Raw genomic sequence first — 16,067 nt, forward strand, 5'->3', positions numbered from 1 at the left:
GGGGGCCTGGGTAAAATCTGAGAAATAGGGAAGGTGGGGAAAAAAGATAATATAGAGAGAAGTGGGAGATCGCAGAGGAGAGGGTAGTGATAAAAGAGCACATGCGGTTGCCATAGGTTGAAGAAATGAGTTAATTACCTCCAAATTCGAAGGAGAGAAAATCAGCAAGCAGCATTGGCAGAGGAGAAAGAAGGACCTGCAGTGTCATCAGCGGAGAAATAGCGGTGACAAAGATAAACCTAAACAGTTGTAGTTATCAATCTTTTTCCCACTCTCTTTACTGGGTAACGAGCTCAATAGAGGTGAGTAAGAAAGATAGGAAATTTGAAATTGCATCCACGAACTCAACTGTAATACAAGCATGACTGCCGGGTTTGATGAATCTCAACTCTGAATTGAAACTAGTGGAGAAGATTTTGTTCAGATTCCTCCTCAACAAAGTTGACTGAAAACCATTAAAAAGAATGGTTTAAGATCCGTACCTAGCTATATATTGGTTTCTTTGATGCTCAAACATTTTTACCAAAAAAAAAAAGATGCTCAAACATATCATCCACAGTATACATAGGCATCTGAAAACTTTGGAGAGAGAGAGAGAGAGAGCTCAGTATTTGCAGATATAAAGATATTTCAGCAATTGGGTGCAACGGGGAAAGTAAGCCTAAAGCAAAATTACAGTCTTTGTCCCCAATTGAAACTACTCCCACCAGTGATCTATCTAAGCGATAACAGACAACTCCCAACCGTGATGCGAGCGTATGACTCATGTAAGAAACTGTTGCCACGCGAATCATTTTTTGGTTGGTGGTGGACTGGTTCATATGTTTCCCAGTCAAAATTCCATCTAACCCAAAATCAGCCAAGATGTGATGTCACCCCACACCTCCTAAAAATATATTTAAAAAAATGAGTCCACCTGATCAATCCTTTGAGACAGAATAGATAGGAACCACAAATAGTTGTTGCTATCATCACATGCATATCACTGGTATAGCTTGAGGACAGAATCCATACTTCAGTTGATTACTAATACACTCCAACTACCTTTGTAAAGCTATAAAATTTGACAAGAATGCATTTCACACAGAATTTGTACATTAATAAACTAATACATCAATTGAAAGAGAAAATGTGCAAATGTGCAGTGAAGCAGGCCATTGGAAACAGAATCCCAGCGGTAAATCCCAGACCGTTCCAGTATATACTCGATGTCAGCGGGTTCCTACCCGATTGTCTGAATGGCCAAAACCAACGGCTATCTCACCCGCTAACCACCGTATCCTAGAGACGGCTACCGGCAGGGCAAAAATTTTCCTGTCAGCTCATATAGTTGACCTCTCTTAACCCACTCACTCTATAAATAGAGACCATTAATGTGCAATAGTATAATAATAAGTCAAAACTTTGCAAAACCTAACCAAGAGTATGTAAACTAGGCCAGGGTAAAAAATGACAAGACTCAATCATGAATCGTCCCGGCCGGATCAAATAAGACTAGATCTTTTTACCCTAATCTTATCGTTTCATTCTAAAAATACTATCAAATCAATTCACTACTTCAATGGTTCACTTATATTATTGAACATTTTCTTTTACTTATTTATTGTATTTAAGAAAGAAAAAAGAAAAAGTGCCTCACCCTGACTAGGTTTGATCAGGCCGACTCACCAGGTTTTTCTGAAAGGCGAGTTGAGTAATTAGCAATTCCCAATATGTGACATGCTCATTGGATTGGCAATAAGTTAGGGAATAGCTTAAGCATCTAATGATTTCCTTTATGTCCTTGGATGCAAATGAAAGGTGTAGGCAAACCAGCAATTCAGTCCCTCCCCTCCCCTCCCCCCCCACCCCCTCAAAAAAAAACACCAGCATGCAGAAGGGTAAAGGTAGATGTCAATGGCATTCCTGGCACATGCCTGCCATTGTTTTCCTCTCAAAGTGAAGCATATAAATTTTGAATATAAAAAAATAAGTAAACCCAGTCAAATATCTGCTACAAGCGTTAAACAGTAAGTTACAAGATACCAATAAAATGTGGAACAGATCACTCTATTCTTATCAATATACAATCAATTTACACCAGGTGCTTTGGTGGACACCTGGATGATTTAATGCAATAAATGATGAAATATTACATGAGAAGAACAAAATTACAGCAACCTACCTACAAAGATGTCGAAGCAGTCAATGTCCGCTGCCTATTTCCAAGGATGATTACGATAACTGTCACATCATCGTGGTACTTTCTCCTTCTACCAGCAGGAATCTTCAACAAGTCCTCAGTGCTGAAACCTACAACATAACAATTTGTCATATACCTGCAAACATAAATAGCGGTTAAGTTGCACTACTGCAACATATTGGTCACAGGTTCGAAACTTGGAAACAGCCTCTCCTGCAAAGCAAGGGGTAAGGCTGTATACATTTACCCCTCCAAACCCTGCAGGAGTGGGAGCCATGTGGCTCCTTTTTTTCATAATCATAAATCATAAATAGATATAGATGCTCTAGAAAGATAAGAATGTGTTGAGTTCCACCACACAGCCACATTTGATAGTACTGGACATGTAATACAGGAGGCCCAGCAAACCAACAAGACTCAACTAGCTTAACAGGAAACAAGATAAATGATGAGAAACAAATTTGTTACCATTAACAATGTATCAAGATATAGGATTCCAAATGAGAACAATTTGACATATTCAAAACCGGTTAAAAAAAAAATCAAAGAAAATACCTGCATTCTCTGCAGCTCTCAAAACAAGTTGCTCGACCAAATGCTTTGCAGGATCACCAGAAGGGGTATCCTGGATAAACAGATGAACGAGCTGCACAACTTCATCATTGCTGAAGAAGTCAAACAATCCATCACTCCCCAGAACAACAAACTTATTATTATCAGACACCCTATGGATATTGGTGAATGGGTGGGTGTAAACATAAGGAGGACTACACAAATTTCGCACTCGAAGGATGCCCATCAGTGCTTCGTTCATTTTGCTCTGCCATAAAAGACACAAAATTCAAGGATTAAATATGTCAAATGGTACAAAATCTCTCAGTCTAACTTGTGCATTCAACAATAAAGGTAGTAGTACCTTTTTCAGATAACCAACTCCAAATGCCCGGGTTAACTTCAGCTTCCCTTTCACTCTTCCCCCAACAATAGGGGATGGATCATCAGGATGATCAGCCAAAACTTTCTTGCATTCGACTTCATTATCAACTGTATGAGTTTCTGTCAACTGGATGGCCTTCAGTAGACCATCCTCTTGGGCATCACTTGTAGCCAACACAGCCCTGCTATCACCTATATTTAAAATGTACAAGTCCTTCTCATGAAGAAGCACCACAAGGACGCAAGATCCAACAGATACCAAATCAGGCCGTTCTTCCATTTCCTGTTCAACCATGTACATAAAATCGCTCTCAGCTTGGGCTAGGGCATGACTAAGGCAGTCTATCACACCAAGACGGAAAGATTCAGATAGAACCTCCACATCTGAAGAATGTGGAAGGACTGTTCCTTCCCTTTCTAGATCTGAAGCATCATGTTCATTAGTGATAGAAAACTCACTCCTGATGGTGCCTTCCTCTGCTAAATTACTTTTGGATGGACACCGTTCCTTCCTTGTACGCCAGTCCAGCAAATGAAGATAAAACCCTATATTTTCATACAGGGTTCCAGCTAGAAAGTCAGCTGCATCCCGTCCATTGAATCCATCGTAAACCCCGCAAAAGAGCCATCCATTTTCTTCAGAACATACAGCTTGCACTCTGTCCTCCCCAGCAGCCCCACCAGCCATTTGTACATCCATAGCATTGAGAAAGCTTGAAGACTCAATCCTTGTGGAAGCACTCATAGGCTTCCACAAATTTCTGATGTTTTCAATATCGTTCTCCATGGATAAACTTCCACTTAAAGAAAACAAGCTGCTCTGAGAGGAGGAAGATACAGGATCTAACCGTGAAAGAGTAGGAGAAGATGCCATCCTTCTAAATGATTTTGGAGAATCCAAACCAGGCAGTATTTCCTCTCCAATCAAACCATTGCAAATATTTGTATTTGCCAGGGTAGCATTAGCACCAAGAGCAGCACCAGACAAACAAGAAAAAGAGCTGCTCCTCATTCTCACATTGGGGTCTTCTATCTGAATCCCCATCAGAAACTCAAGCTCATTAGGTATGGTAGAGGAGATGTTGCGACAAATAGTGCTGCACTGATATCCAAAACTAACACTGAGTTCCCCAGTAGGATCAGGAATTTCTTCAGAGCCTCTCATCATTACTGGGTTAAAGTAAGGAAGAATGGTCACTCTGTTCAGATCAGCAATAGTTATTGAACTGTTATTCCTTAATAATGTAGAGTCCATAAAACAACAAAAGATAAAAAGTTCGGGATATACAGCCACAGGTAATGCTGTGCCTACAACCAATTAAATTAATGATTATTAACTTTCTAATAACCAGCTCATAATGTAAGAATACAATTCGAAGCTCAAATCTTCTTGCTGCATCCACTAGTCTGCAGCCTTGAACAGGAAGCTCCAGTCAAATGCAAATTGTCTAAAAAGGCTGTAGAAATTCTAGCAGTTAACTTTCAGCAAAAATGACCATAATTCTTAGACCACAAACTTATATGTTCTACTTTAGAAAATAATGTGACAAACGCAGAATCTGTAACCAGTACCTGCAAGTAGAGAGAGAGAGAGAGAGAGAGAGAAGACAAGAGAGAATGGAAGAAGAGAAGTATGAGGAAGTAGATGAGACTGCAATAAAGCAGGCAGAATCAGTGCACCCTTACTTGTGCAGCAAGAAAACGAAATATAGAACTCTAGCGTAATTAGGAAATAGAGATCTAGTCTAACTAGGAAAAGAAATAAACAAAAGCAAAGAAAGTAAAAGTCAGCCTAATAGAGACATTCCCTCTATCGTGGTAGATATCTTAACACTTCCCCTCAAGCTGGTGTATACATATCAAAGGCTCTAGCTTGAAACAACAAGAATAGATATTAAAGAAAGTAAAACTCAGCCTACTAGAGACACTCCCCCTATTGTGGTAAATATCTCAACACTTCCCCTCAAGCTGGTGTATACATATCAACGCTCTAGCTTCAAACAACAAGAATAGATATTAAGGCAGCATCAGTCTTGAAGCAGTCATAGACGCTAGTGAACACAGAGAGAACTTCAATCAATCATCATAAATCCAGTAACAATAGTAGATGAAAAAATCACATGTCGAATAAATCCAATATAATCATCAGCAATTGACAAAATAAGCGGTAGATAACACCAACCACAATCCAAAATATCACATCAACAACAGCAACACCAACATCAAAAGCTCTTCCAAGGAAGGCAAGTAGTAAGTAATAATCTAGTAAAAAAAGACAAACAAAAGTTCAGCATGCAACAGCTTCATCATAAGCCATTCTCAAGTTAAGCACTCCAACAACAGGGTAACAATGATGTGATTAACAAAGATCACACCATTAGAGAACTAATTAGTAAAAGTATAAGACTCATTCTAAAGTCCCAAACGGATATCCCAGATAAAATTACAGCAGACAACATAAGATTTGTTAAGTTATAATTCTGGTCTGGTATATAGGGATGTTATTCGTACCCTTATTGGAACCATTATATGTTACATTAGTGATGATGGACCTCACTCATGATAGAGGGAGTGTCCCTATCTTGAGAGTTGATAACTTAGTGGTTAGTCTTGTTAGTAGTTGTTTTAGGATGTTAGTTTGCTATTTTATCTATGCTTCCTTTTTGGACTATGATTGTTATTATGTTGTTATCATTATAAATATATCCCTGTTCAGCGGTAGATCTCATTCCATGAGTGTATTGTAGACCAGACAACATAAGGTTTGTTGCAGACTAGATAGCATAAGGTTTGTTATGAACCAGACAGCATAAGGTTAATGTGAACCAAACAACATAAAGTTGTTGTAGACTAAATGGGTTTCATGAATAAATAATAATCTCCAAATGATGACCTGAGCAGATAATTAAAAATAATCTCCAATCTCCCTAATGCAGGAGTAGATTACAAGTAACTAACTCCACAGTTTATAACCCCAAACAATTAAAATAGGAGCAAGAAACAAAGAAATAATACTATCAAATAAACCCCCAAGGATACAATACCCATATAGGAGCAAAATCAGCCCAAAACCCAACCCGATAGGAGAGAGAAAGACCTTCTATAGAGCTGGAGAGAGAAAGGTGCGGCCAAGTCTATGAGAGTCCGATTGAGCTGCACTTTTGGGTGTAGATAGTCCCTAGGGAGGGTACAAAAACCCTCAATTATGAAGGGCTTCTGACAGCTGGTTATGAAGTTATGCGCTTTCTTGATTTACAGACCTAGAAGAGAGAATGTGAAGAATTCTGTAGGAACAGCAACTTGTCTTCTTCAAATAACCTTCAAGAGAGGATCAATTGATCTTCTTAGAGTATAGAACCAGTCCTCCAAAGGATCTGCAGATCAGATCTCAAACTTGGGCAGCAATGAGGGTTGATTGGCTTCAAGAATAAAAACTCTTTGGCTGCTGATTTTGATTTTGTATGCTTTAGCAAGTCTGAGCTTCTAAGAACAATAAACAGAAAATAAAAATAGAAAAAGAAGAATCGATGGAGGGTTGAGAAGGGTGACAGAGAATAAAGAAATGGGTATCGCACCCCTCAAGTTTTGGGTATCACACCCCTCAAAGGTTTAGGCATCTCACCTCTCAATAACAATTTTTTTAGCTAAAGAGTAATCACTCAATAATTCATTCATTCAAATCTGAAATTATAAGTACATAGGCTCCTCTATTTATAGAGGGCAGAATAGCAATCAAACTACTACTAGGAGCTAGTTTCCCAATAGGACTAGACACTCCTACAACCAGGAATTCAAAATAGGACTAGGACTTAACTTTATGACTCCAACATGGAGTAGGACTAACTAACTAATAGTCCATATAGGACTTTACAACCGACCAATGGCCTAATGGGCCTTTATTGAATTAAATAGCAACTAACTAAACTAATGAATTAAATCCCTTTTTTTACCTTCTATCCATATTTTAGACCCATTAAAGTGATCCATTTCAAAGAAAACCCATGGGATCAAAGGCCCAACATATACATAACACAACCCAAGGCTTATTTACAATAAAAATAAGCCCAAGTGACTTATCTACATCAACTCGCCCTCTTAGAAAAAATTCGTCCTTGAATTTTGTAGTGTGATGGTGATTATATCATGGTGCATGCCCCTCTTCAAGCCGTAGAAAAATTCAGGTAGCTCTTTGATAATAAAGATGTAGTCTAGAATGTGAGGAGTTCGATCTTCAAGATATTTTAATAGGATGACGAACTCCGTATGCTCAACTTCAACATCTTCAGATGTGTCCATAGGGTCATCTACATATGCACCTTTGATCTCTTCTAACTTCAATGCAACATAAAGTTCTTTTGGTTCATCTACCTAGTGATTCCCAACCGGTTCCATTGATGGTTCAAACACAACTTCATTCTTGAACTCCTTAGGATCTTCCTCTTGGCTATTCACAATCATCACAATTGTTGTAGTGTTAAGTTCCTTAGTCTCAACCTTATTGTCCATTGTGGCAACCTTGTTGCTTTTGACTTCTCCCACATGCGTCTCGTTGATGGGAACATCAATAACTAGCTCTTCCTTAACAATAGGAATGGCTGAAAAAATTTTAACACTAACCTCAACTTTTGACTCTAGTTCACTGGTCAAAGGTGTCTTCTCTTGTTGCTCCTTTGCAATAGAGGCCGATGATTCCTTCATGCTATTGTCAACTGTGGGTGGCTTTTGGACATCTGGTGGAAGGAAGTATATGCTTTGTTCATGCTTAGATAAGTACATGCCTGCCAACTCATACTGCATCTCGTCCCACGTTCTAGGTTTACATCCTTGAGCTTGAAGTTGCCTTTCCATTGCATTCAAACACAATCACTTATCTGGGAACATGTATATTGGCGCTTTTGTGTCTCTGTTAAGTTGTAGTTGTCAAAGTACATGTCCAATTCACGTATCCATTCAAGGAATTCCCATGAAAATAACGTGGTTGATCATTAGATTGGGCAGCAGTAGATGTATTCTGATGGGAATCCTGTGGAGGGAAGAGCCTTCTTTGGAAATATACAGGGGGGTATTGTGTCACTAACTCATACTTCATCTCTTCCCAAGTCCTAGGCTCATATCCTCGAACTCGGAGTCGCTTTTCATGGACTCTCCACCAATCTCTAGCATGACCAATCAACCGGAAGCAAGCAACTTGAAGTTTTTGTGTCTCTGTCAAGTTATAGTAGTCAAAATATTCCTCTAGAAAATCTAACCAATCAAGGATGTAGAATGTATCCCTTTGTCCAGCGAAGTAACGAACTGATGGAACCATCTTTGGTTAGGCTTTGATAGATTGTTTGGAGCTTTCTTCAACCGTACCTCTAATACCACTTAATGCAGGAGTAGATTACAAGTAACTAACCCCGCAGTTTATAACCCCAAACAATACAAATAGGAGCAAGAAATAAAGAAATAATACCATCAAATAAACCCCCAAGGATACAATACCCATATAGGAGCAAAACCAGCCCAAAACCCAACCCGATAAGAGAGAGAAAGACCTTCTATAGAGCTGGAGAGAGAAAGGTGCGGCCAGGTCTATGAGAGTCTGATTGAGCTGCACTTTTGGGTGTAGATAGTCTCTAGGGAGGGTACAAAAACCCCCAAATATGAAGGGCTTCTGACGGCTGGTTATGGAGTCATGCGCTTTCTTAATTTTCAGACCTAGGAGAGAGAATGTGAAGAATTATGCAGGAACAACTTGTCTTCTTCATATAACCTTCAAAAGATGATCAATTGATCTTCTTAGAGTATAGAACCAGTCCTCCAAAGGATCTGCAAATCAGATCGCAAACTTGGGCAGCAATGAGGGCTGATTGGCTTCAAGAATAAGAACTCTTTGGCTGGTTGATTCTGATTTTGTATGCTTTAACAGGTCTGAGCTTCTAAGAACAATAAACATAAAATAAAAATAGAAAAAGAAGAATCGATGGAGGGTTGAGAAAGGTGAAAGAGAATAAAGGAATGGGTATCTCACCCCTCAGGTTTTGGGTATCACACCCCTCAAAGGTTTAGGCATATCACCTCTCAATAACAATTTTTTTAGCTAAAGAGTAATCACTTAATAATTCATTCATTCAAATCTAAAATTATAAGTACGTAGGCTCCTCTATTTGTAGAGGGCAAATTAGCAATCAAACTACAACTAGGAGTTAGTTTCCCAATAGGACTAGACACTCCTACTACAACTAGGAATTCAAAATAGGACGAGGACTTGACTTTATGAATCCAACATGGAGTAGGACTAACTAATAGTCCACATAGGACTTTACAACCGACCAATGGCCTAATGGGCCTTTATTGAATTAAATAGCAACTAACTAAACTAATGAATTAAATCCCCTTTTTTTACATTCTACCCATATTTTAGGCCCATTAAAGTGGCCCATTTCAAAGAAAATCCATGGGATCAAAGGCCCAACATATACATAACACAGCCCAAGGATTATTTGCAATAAAATAAGCCCAAGTGACTTATCTACATCACTCCCCCTCACGTGTAACATTACATGTGAACAAATAATGCAAAGGATGAGCGATTTCCAACATCATAAGGCAACAATAATCAGCATCTCGAAAGATAAGCATCACACAAATCTCAAAATCAAGAGCAGCAGCAAATAATCTTCAATCACCCCCTCCCAATAACGAATAGATCCTAGATATGTCAGATCTAAACAAATTTGGGCACATAATCTCCAAGAATAGCAACAACAATCACGCCATACAAATCCCATACTAATGTGATATAGGGGTCCAAGACCCTAAATTAGGTGTCATGGGTCCACAAATGGCAATATAAACTCAATTAAATTGAAGGAATGACAATTTCATAATTTAATTCATGCATTCCTAGGTTTAAACCCAATTATCAAACCACAAAGGAGAGGTAAAACCCAATCACAATATAATGGCAATCTGGTAATTAATCATAATGTTCAAGGAACTTTTGGCTAGATAAAGGGAAGGGTGGAAAAACTGAAACATCTTAAAGTTAAAAAGGGAATGACATGGTGATGCAGATTAATTACCAAAATAGGCTTGTTTTATTAGGAATAAGCCTAGGGTTGGGTTCCATACATGTTAGGCTTTTGATCCCATGTGTTTTGAGTGTAATAGACCACTTTTATTGGTCTAAAAAGGGGGCTCTAAGATTGAGTACGGGATTACTAGTTAGTTTCCATTTTCATTAGTTTCCTTTCTAGTTGGGCTTGATTTGAGTTATATTTGTTTCCTTATGAGTCAAGTTATTAATTGAGTCAAGTCCTTAGTAGTTAGTTTCCATTTCTAATTTCAGTTAGTTTCTAATTTCAGTTTTTAGTAGCTATTGTATTAGGAGAATATTTGGTTTCCTTTTTGAGGAACCTTCTATTTTGTAATTCCCTCCCCCATTAACATTATAAATAAAGAAGAGGAGGCTCCTAAATGGCTAGATGATTTTGATAAAAAAATTAATGGTTGTTGCTATTGTCTTCTACATGGAGATTTGTCTTGTGTTTGATCAAGGCTGATGGAATTGGTGTTTGATCCAATTGACTCTCAGCGGTGTGAAGCACAAGAGGTCCTCTTCCTTAACTCATCTTCTTCTTCTCTCAACTACACAAAGTGTTATTGATCTGCTCAAGTCTTACAGGTATTAAATTCAGCTTTCCTTCTCAGTTCTGCCCAGAAAATTGCATACTCTGTTAGCAATTTTCAGAACCTGTGTAGACCTAATTCATCATTCCATTAGTCCCCTTATTATCTGCTTCTATTCTGATTTCTGACACCCTATAATCTGAGATTGATATTCTTAATCTCAGATCTGATCTCATCCTTGTTATTAATCTGTTTTGAACTATTCTGATATTTGATCTAATGTTCTCCAAGAGTATTCTGCAACATTGGGACTAGGTTGACTTGTCAATCCTAGTTCTACATTACATGGTCGTGATTTATTTCAAATCTAACTATAAGCACAAGCCAAAGGCAAAGGATAAACTAGTAATGTTAGATCGAATCACAAGTGATCCAATCCCAGGTTATACATTCAAAAAAATCAGATTCAGTGACAGATAGGATGAATAAAGCAGAAAATAGAGAATAAAGGGAAGCATGGGGTAGGGGAATGGCTATCTTAGCCCAGGTCTCTCACTCTCAGCTATCTCAGCTAATGATCATCCTTTCTCAAGGAATAATTTTGCAAACAACAAAAATAAACTTCCATTCAATCAAATTCGTGTACAATTTTGTAGCCCCCTTACAAACTTATATAGAATACTCAAAACAGACTCAAACACCAAAAAGGAAAGTCTCAACCCGATCCTTAACTAATTAAGAAACCTTAACTGACTAGGAAACTGTAAACTTAAAACAGAAAACCTACTTAACTTAGGACTTAAGCTACTTGTCCATACTTGGACTCATAATAGGACTCCTAAAAAGACACTTAAACTCCAATATGGTGTTGGACTCAAACAAAACAACCAAAACATATCAAGACTAAGAGTCTAGGACTTTAACTAAACTAATGAAGAAAATCTCGTTTTCTTACTTTCTACCCATATTATAGGCCCATTAAAGTGGCCTATTACAAAGAAAACCCATGGGATCAAAGGCCCAACACATACATAACCCAACCCAAAGCTTATTTTCAATAAAATAAACCCATTAAGTGACTTATCTGCATCAACTAGGATTGATCAAGAAAAGAAGGGTAAAATGTAATTAACCTGGGAAGGGTAAGAATAAATCAGGAGTAGGGAGAAGCAATTAGGGGCAGTAACAGATAGGAAACAACTTGAACAATACTCCTCATACAAGGGAGTAGATGACCCACTTTAAATCAAGCAACCATGGGAGGAGATAACCATGTAACTGAAACTAGGGATTGCAACACTACGTTATCGAGAACCAAGGAAGATTGGGAGGGAAATAACCTCGCAAGGCGTAACAAAGGCAGCAACGATAGGAGGAAATCTTATCTCATAATCGAGAAACAAGGAAAGAAGCCAGGCAAAAAATCTTGCAAGGGGGGAGAACAACACTCAAACCACCAGAAATCGATAACCAACGACTCAAATTACCCCATCTAGCAATCGAAGAAATTAGCAAGTTGAAGACCAGAGTTGTTGGAATCAACTAAGGTTTTCCATCGACACAGTAGAACAACTGACCATATTCACCTATTAATGAGTGACTACCACGAACAAGAGGGATATCTTCTTCAAATAGCAGCCATTGAAGCAGCAAATTGTAGCAGTAGCAGCAGCAGCAGATATGATTCATCATACTTGCACATAGATCTTCATCGAAACCCATAATTGTAATTCAATCTTCATTATGGGTTTCTTTCTTCAAACCAGAAACCCTAAACAACTCTCAAAATGGCTATCAAGGAGAGAATCAGATACTAGTTATGTCGATAATTAAAAGTACATATTTCTTCACAAAACACAGTAGAACTTCTAAATGCCATCAATTTAGTTAATCCTAAATGAGGAGTCAAAATCTAAAAATCAAATATCATCTTCTCTGAATTCTGCATAACGGACAAAACAAGCACTAGTATGAACATGATTCTAGGCCATTAATAATGAAGCTAGACTTGCGCCCAAGGTTATTGATCCAACCAAATAACTTGAACCTGAATTTCTTTGTCATGCTACTATATAGGTCCCAGTAACTCATAACATCACAATAGGTCAAAGAAACAGCATACATATATAAATATGGAAACTTGATCCCCACTTATGGGACTTCTCAAAAGTAATAAGTGCTAGATTAGTTGCAGGCGGGAAACTGTGGGTGGACTTGAGAGAGTGGGAAAAAGTTGAGCACTTTCCAACATGAGGAGGGAAATGTGATAAAATTTCAAAACCATGATACACATTTGATTTCCAAATAGGGCCCTTAGAATTGCTACATGTTAGACAATAACAGTGCATAATAAAAATGTCCAATGGCTGTATTTTAGACTTGTGAACAAACTGAAGACAGGAATAAAGGAAAGAGATCAATTTAACTGAGACTTTGTCATCATTCTGTCTTTATTAGGCATCACATGGTTGCTTGACCAGCCACGTTTAGACTGAAGAACTCATAGTCATTTAGTTATTGGGAAAAGGAAAATGAACCATCCAAAGCACAACACACCTGCCATGAAAAGCACAGTCTAATCTTAACGGATGAAACCATGAGTACAGTATAAAAAGGGCAGTTTTAAAAGTTGAAATGACTATAAGCATTTATCTGCCCATTACGGAGAATTCACTGTAGTTAAAATAACAGAAAATGACACCCAAGTCATAAAGATGCATACTGAAGCATGTCAATGAACAATGGAAATACCACTCTTTCATTATTTACGACAATGAGTATATTCATCTTCTTGTCTGGCATTTGCCCATCCCTTCACATGCCCTTTGGTAAAACCTCAATCTAATACTATTGATTACTTGTATGCAATTCACATTCAATGTTTGGAATATCCCCATAATATTAAACAAAATGGCTGTCGATATTTATATGCAAAGTTTACCAATTATATTTCACCCAAATACGTTGGTTTCAGCAGAAGGAGAAATCTGAAAATTCGAATCTCGAGTTCTATTCTGAATGATCACCAGAAAATCTTAATTACAGACAAGTGTATATGCAAGAGTAATCTATGCAACTGTTTTTCACATTCGATCCAAAACTTAATTTTCTCCCCTTTTTTTTCTTTCTTTTTCTTTGAGATGGGGGGAGGTTTGGGGGGTGTGTGTGTGTGTGAGTGTGTGTAACATGTCAGAAGACCAAGTCTAAGGAAGGTCTTGATCTCCAACATGGTTCCTGCAAAATTATTGAAAGCCCAAAAAATATCGATACAAAGACAAACAAAATATAACTAGTGTTTCCAGCACTGGCGGCCAAAGAAAGATTTAAGGACGGATAAAACCAAGCAAAACATAACGAGCATTCCACCTTCGGCTTGTTTGGGTCATGGACATGGGCCCATAGGCCAAAACATGATTAATACAACAGAGAGCGTATAATCTCGCTAACACCCTCTTATGAGACGGATTCCCAAGAGTATTCCAGGCACTCCGGGCCATTTCACCAATTATGCCATAATATTTCACACAACTTTTATTAAGAAAACGAGACATAAAATAAATTTATCCCTCAAGAACTTGACATAAAAATTTGCTAACTGATATTTTGAGCCAAAAATAGGAGACACTTAAAAACTGAAAATCGTATCCAATCAGCGCTAAACATAGAATGAAATAAAAAGCATTAACAAAAATCAAAATGAAGAAAATGAAGAAATCTACTCATATCTACTTACAGAAATTGATTGCTGGCCGAGCTTCCAGACCAAGGCGCGCCCACAGAAACACTCACGGAAGAGAAATGTGTCCCTAATAAAGGAAAGGAACCCAACCCTAGTCCAAGAAACCAAAAGCGTAGAATGGCGTTACTGAGGTGGTCAGGCGACTCAGACCTCACGGCGACGGAGCGTTAGTGAGGCTGTCTAACTGGGTTAGAAACCAACCAAGACGAGAAGAGCCAATATAGAATTTTTTCACACGAAATCATTAATCATCATAAGAACTAAAGAAATGAAAACGGAAACGCGTAAAAAACGTAGAAGAGATGGAAAGCGATAGATAGAGAGCGAACAGGGGAAGGCATAAATTTGAGTCTATCTTACGAGGCGAACCGATGCGGCCTGCAGGGGTTTTCCCTGGTCCCCGGCAATCTGCCAGGGCCCAGGGGACCCCAATGGGAGAAAACGCCAAAGCATCGTTACTCTCATCTGCACGCCCTATCGCCACTGCCAAAAGACAAGGCCCCCGTTTCCCGAATCCCAATACGACGTCTTGATTCAACACGTGACAACCCACAACGAGGTTGAAATCGTCTAAATGAAAAAGCATTTAAATCAGATCTGAACCATTGTATTAGTATCAATACATGTGTCACCGTCTAAAGATGATATTACACGAAATTGTACGAGATCATAATTATAGACGATTTTTTTCCCCCACAACGTCCCATACCATCCACCACTTACCCTGTGAACCAACTTATCAGATGCTTATCGAACCTCATTGCTTCCGATATTGGACGTAGACTCCCACTTTTCTGCTATATAAATCTTTTTTTTTTTCTTGGTATAAATCTAAGAGTCAAAATTTACAGTGAGAGGTGCCTAATGCTCACTGCTTGTCTGCAGACGATTTTAACGCTAAATTTAAACTGACTTTGCATTATCTAAGTTTTGTTTGAATACAATTTCTATTTCTTTCTTTTTTTTTTCTTTTTTGAGCAAATGAAATTGACCAAAGCTACCAGAGTCTCATACTCATACAACTACAACAATCAAATAAACCTTCCAATTTATGTCCAAAGGTTTTTAAGTAAGAACCATTTGATCATCGCTTGTTCAATTTGGAAAAACATTTGTCGTTTTTTATCAAAATAAGCATTAAAACAAATTCTTTCAATTTTAAAACTTATAATTGTTTGAAATTTTTTTAGAGTCCAACCACAATGATTGAATAATAGAGAAAGCTCGTTGGTTGAGCATTCTTGTATTGAAGGTGATCGGGGTGGAATGTAACAATGCATCGGTAGAGGAGTATTCTTCAACAAGGCTTGTTTAAGGCTGCGTTTGGTAGTCATTTGGTTCTAGAAAATGACATTTCGTGTCAGAAGTAAAATTCTCAGTTTCTATGTCAAGATGTCGTTTTTAAAACAACAAAAAATGTATTTGGTAACCTGTTTCATGAACAATTACCATATTTGTTCACTTTTTTGTATTTGGAACAAAATCGAAATGACGGAACAAGGTTTTGTTGGTCCATCATTTTGTGTTTATAGTGTGCTTCTTTTTTTCCCCTTTTTGTTTAAAAAAAAAAAAACAGAAAAACACCAAGTTGACACC

The 16,067-nt window shown here is 38.0% G+C and overlaps 1 protein-coding gene across 4 annotated transcripts; it reads right to left on the minus strand.

Moving 5' to 3' along the window:
• Window positions 1-867: 867 nt before the first annotated feature.
• Window positions 868-14,908, minus strand: LOC122077140 (probable protein phosphatase 2C 40). Of its 4 annotated transcripts, none has more exons than XM_042642960.1 (5): window positions 14,466-14,908; window positions 3,099-4,317; window positions 2,738-3,002; window positions 2,165-2,292; window positions 868-886 (listed from the first exon to the last, which is right to left on the minus strand). In XM_042642960.1, exons 2-4 carry the CDS (start codon window positions 4,284-4,286, stop codon window positions 2,165-2,167), a joined length of 1,581 nt encoding a protein of 526 aa, XP_042498894.1. In that variant the 5' UTR covers window positions 4,287-4,317; window positions 14,466-14,908; the 3' UTR covers window positions 868-886. The 4 variants fall into 4 exon arrangements, with proteins under 4 accessions (XP_042498894.1, XP_042498892.1, XP_042498895.1 ...); XM_042642958.1 differs by lacking the exon at window positions 868-886 and adding an exon at window positions 991-1,291; XM_042642961.1 differs by lacking the exon at window positions 868-886 and having other exon boundaries at window positions 1,940-2,292; window positions 3,099-4,288.
• Between the last annotated feature and the right edge of the window lie 1,159 nt (window positions 14,909-16,067).

Source organism: Macadamia integrifolia, chromosome 4 (assembly GCF_013358625.1).
Source record: "Macadamia integrifolia cultivar HAES 741 chromosome 4, SCU_Mint_v3, whole genome shotgun sequence".
NCBI classification, from domain to species: Eukaryota; Viridiplantae; Streptophyta; class Magnoliopsida; order Proteales; family Proteaceae; genus Macadamia; species Macadamia integrifolia.

What these genes read in the sequence shown, in the direction of transcription:
- LOC122077140 (XM_042642960.1), bottom strand. Translation starts at nt 4,286, where the DNA reads ATGATGAGAGGCTCTGAAGAAATTCCTGATCCTACTGGGGAACTCAGT. An exon ending in GAGTTGGTTATCTGAAAAAG is followed by an intron (nt 3,003 to 3,098) that starts GTACTACTACCT and finishes CTTTTATGGCAG; the next exon opens with AGCAAAATGAACGAAGCACT. An exon ending in GAGAGCTGCAGAGAATGCAG is followed by an intron (nt 2,293 to 2,737) that starts GTATTTTCTTTG and finishes GTTATGTTGTAG; the next exon opens with GTTTCAGCACTGAGGACTTG.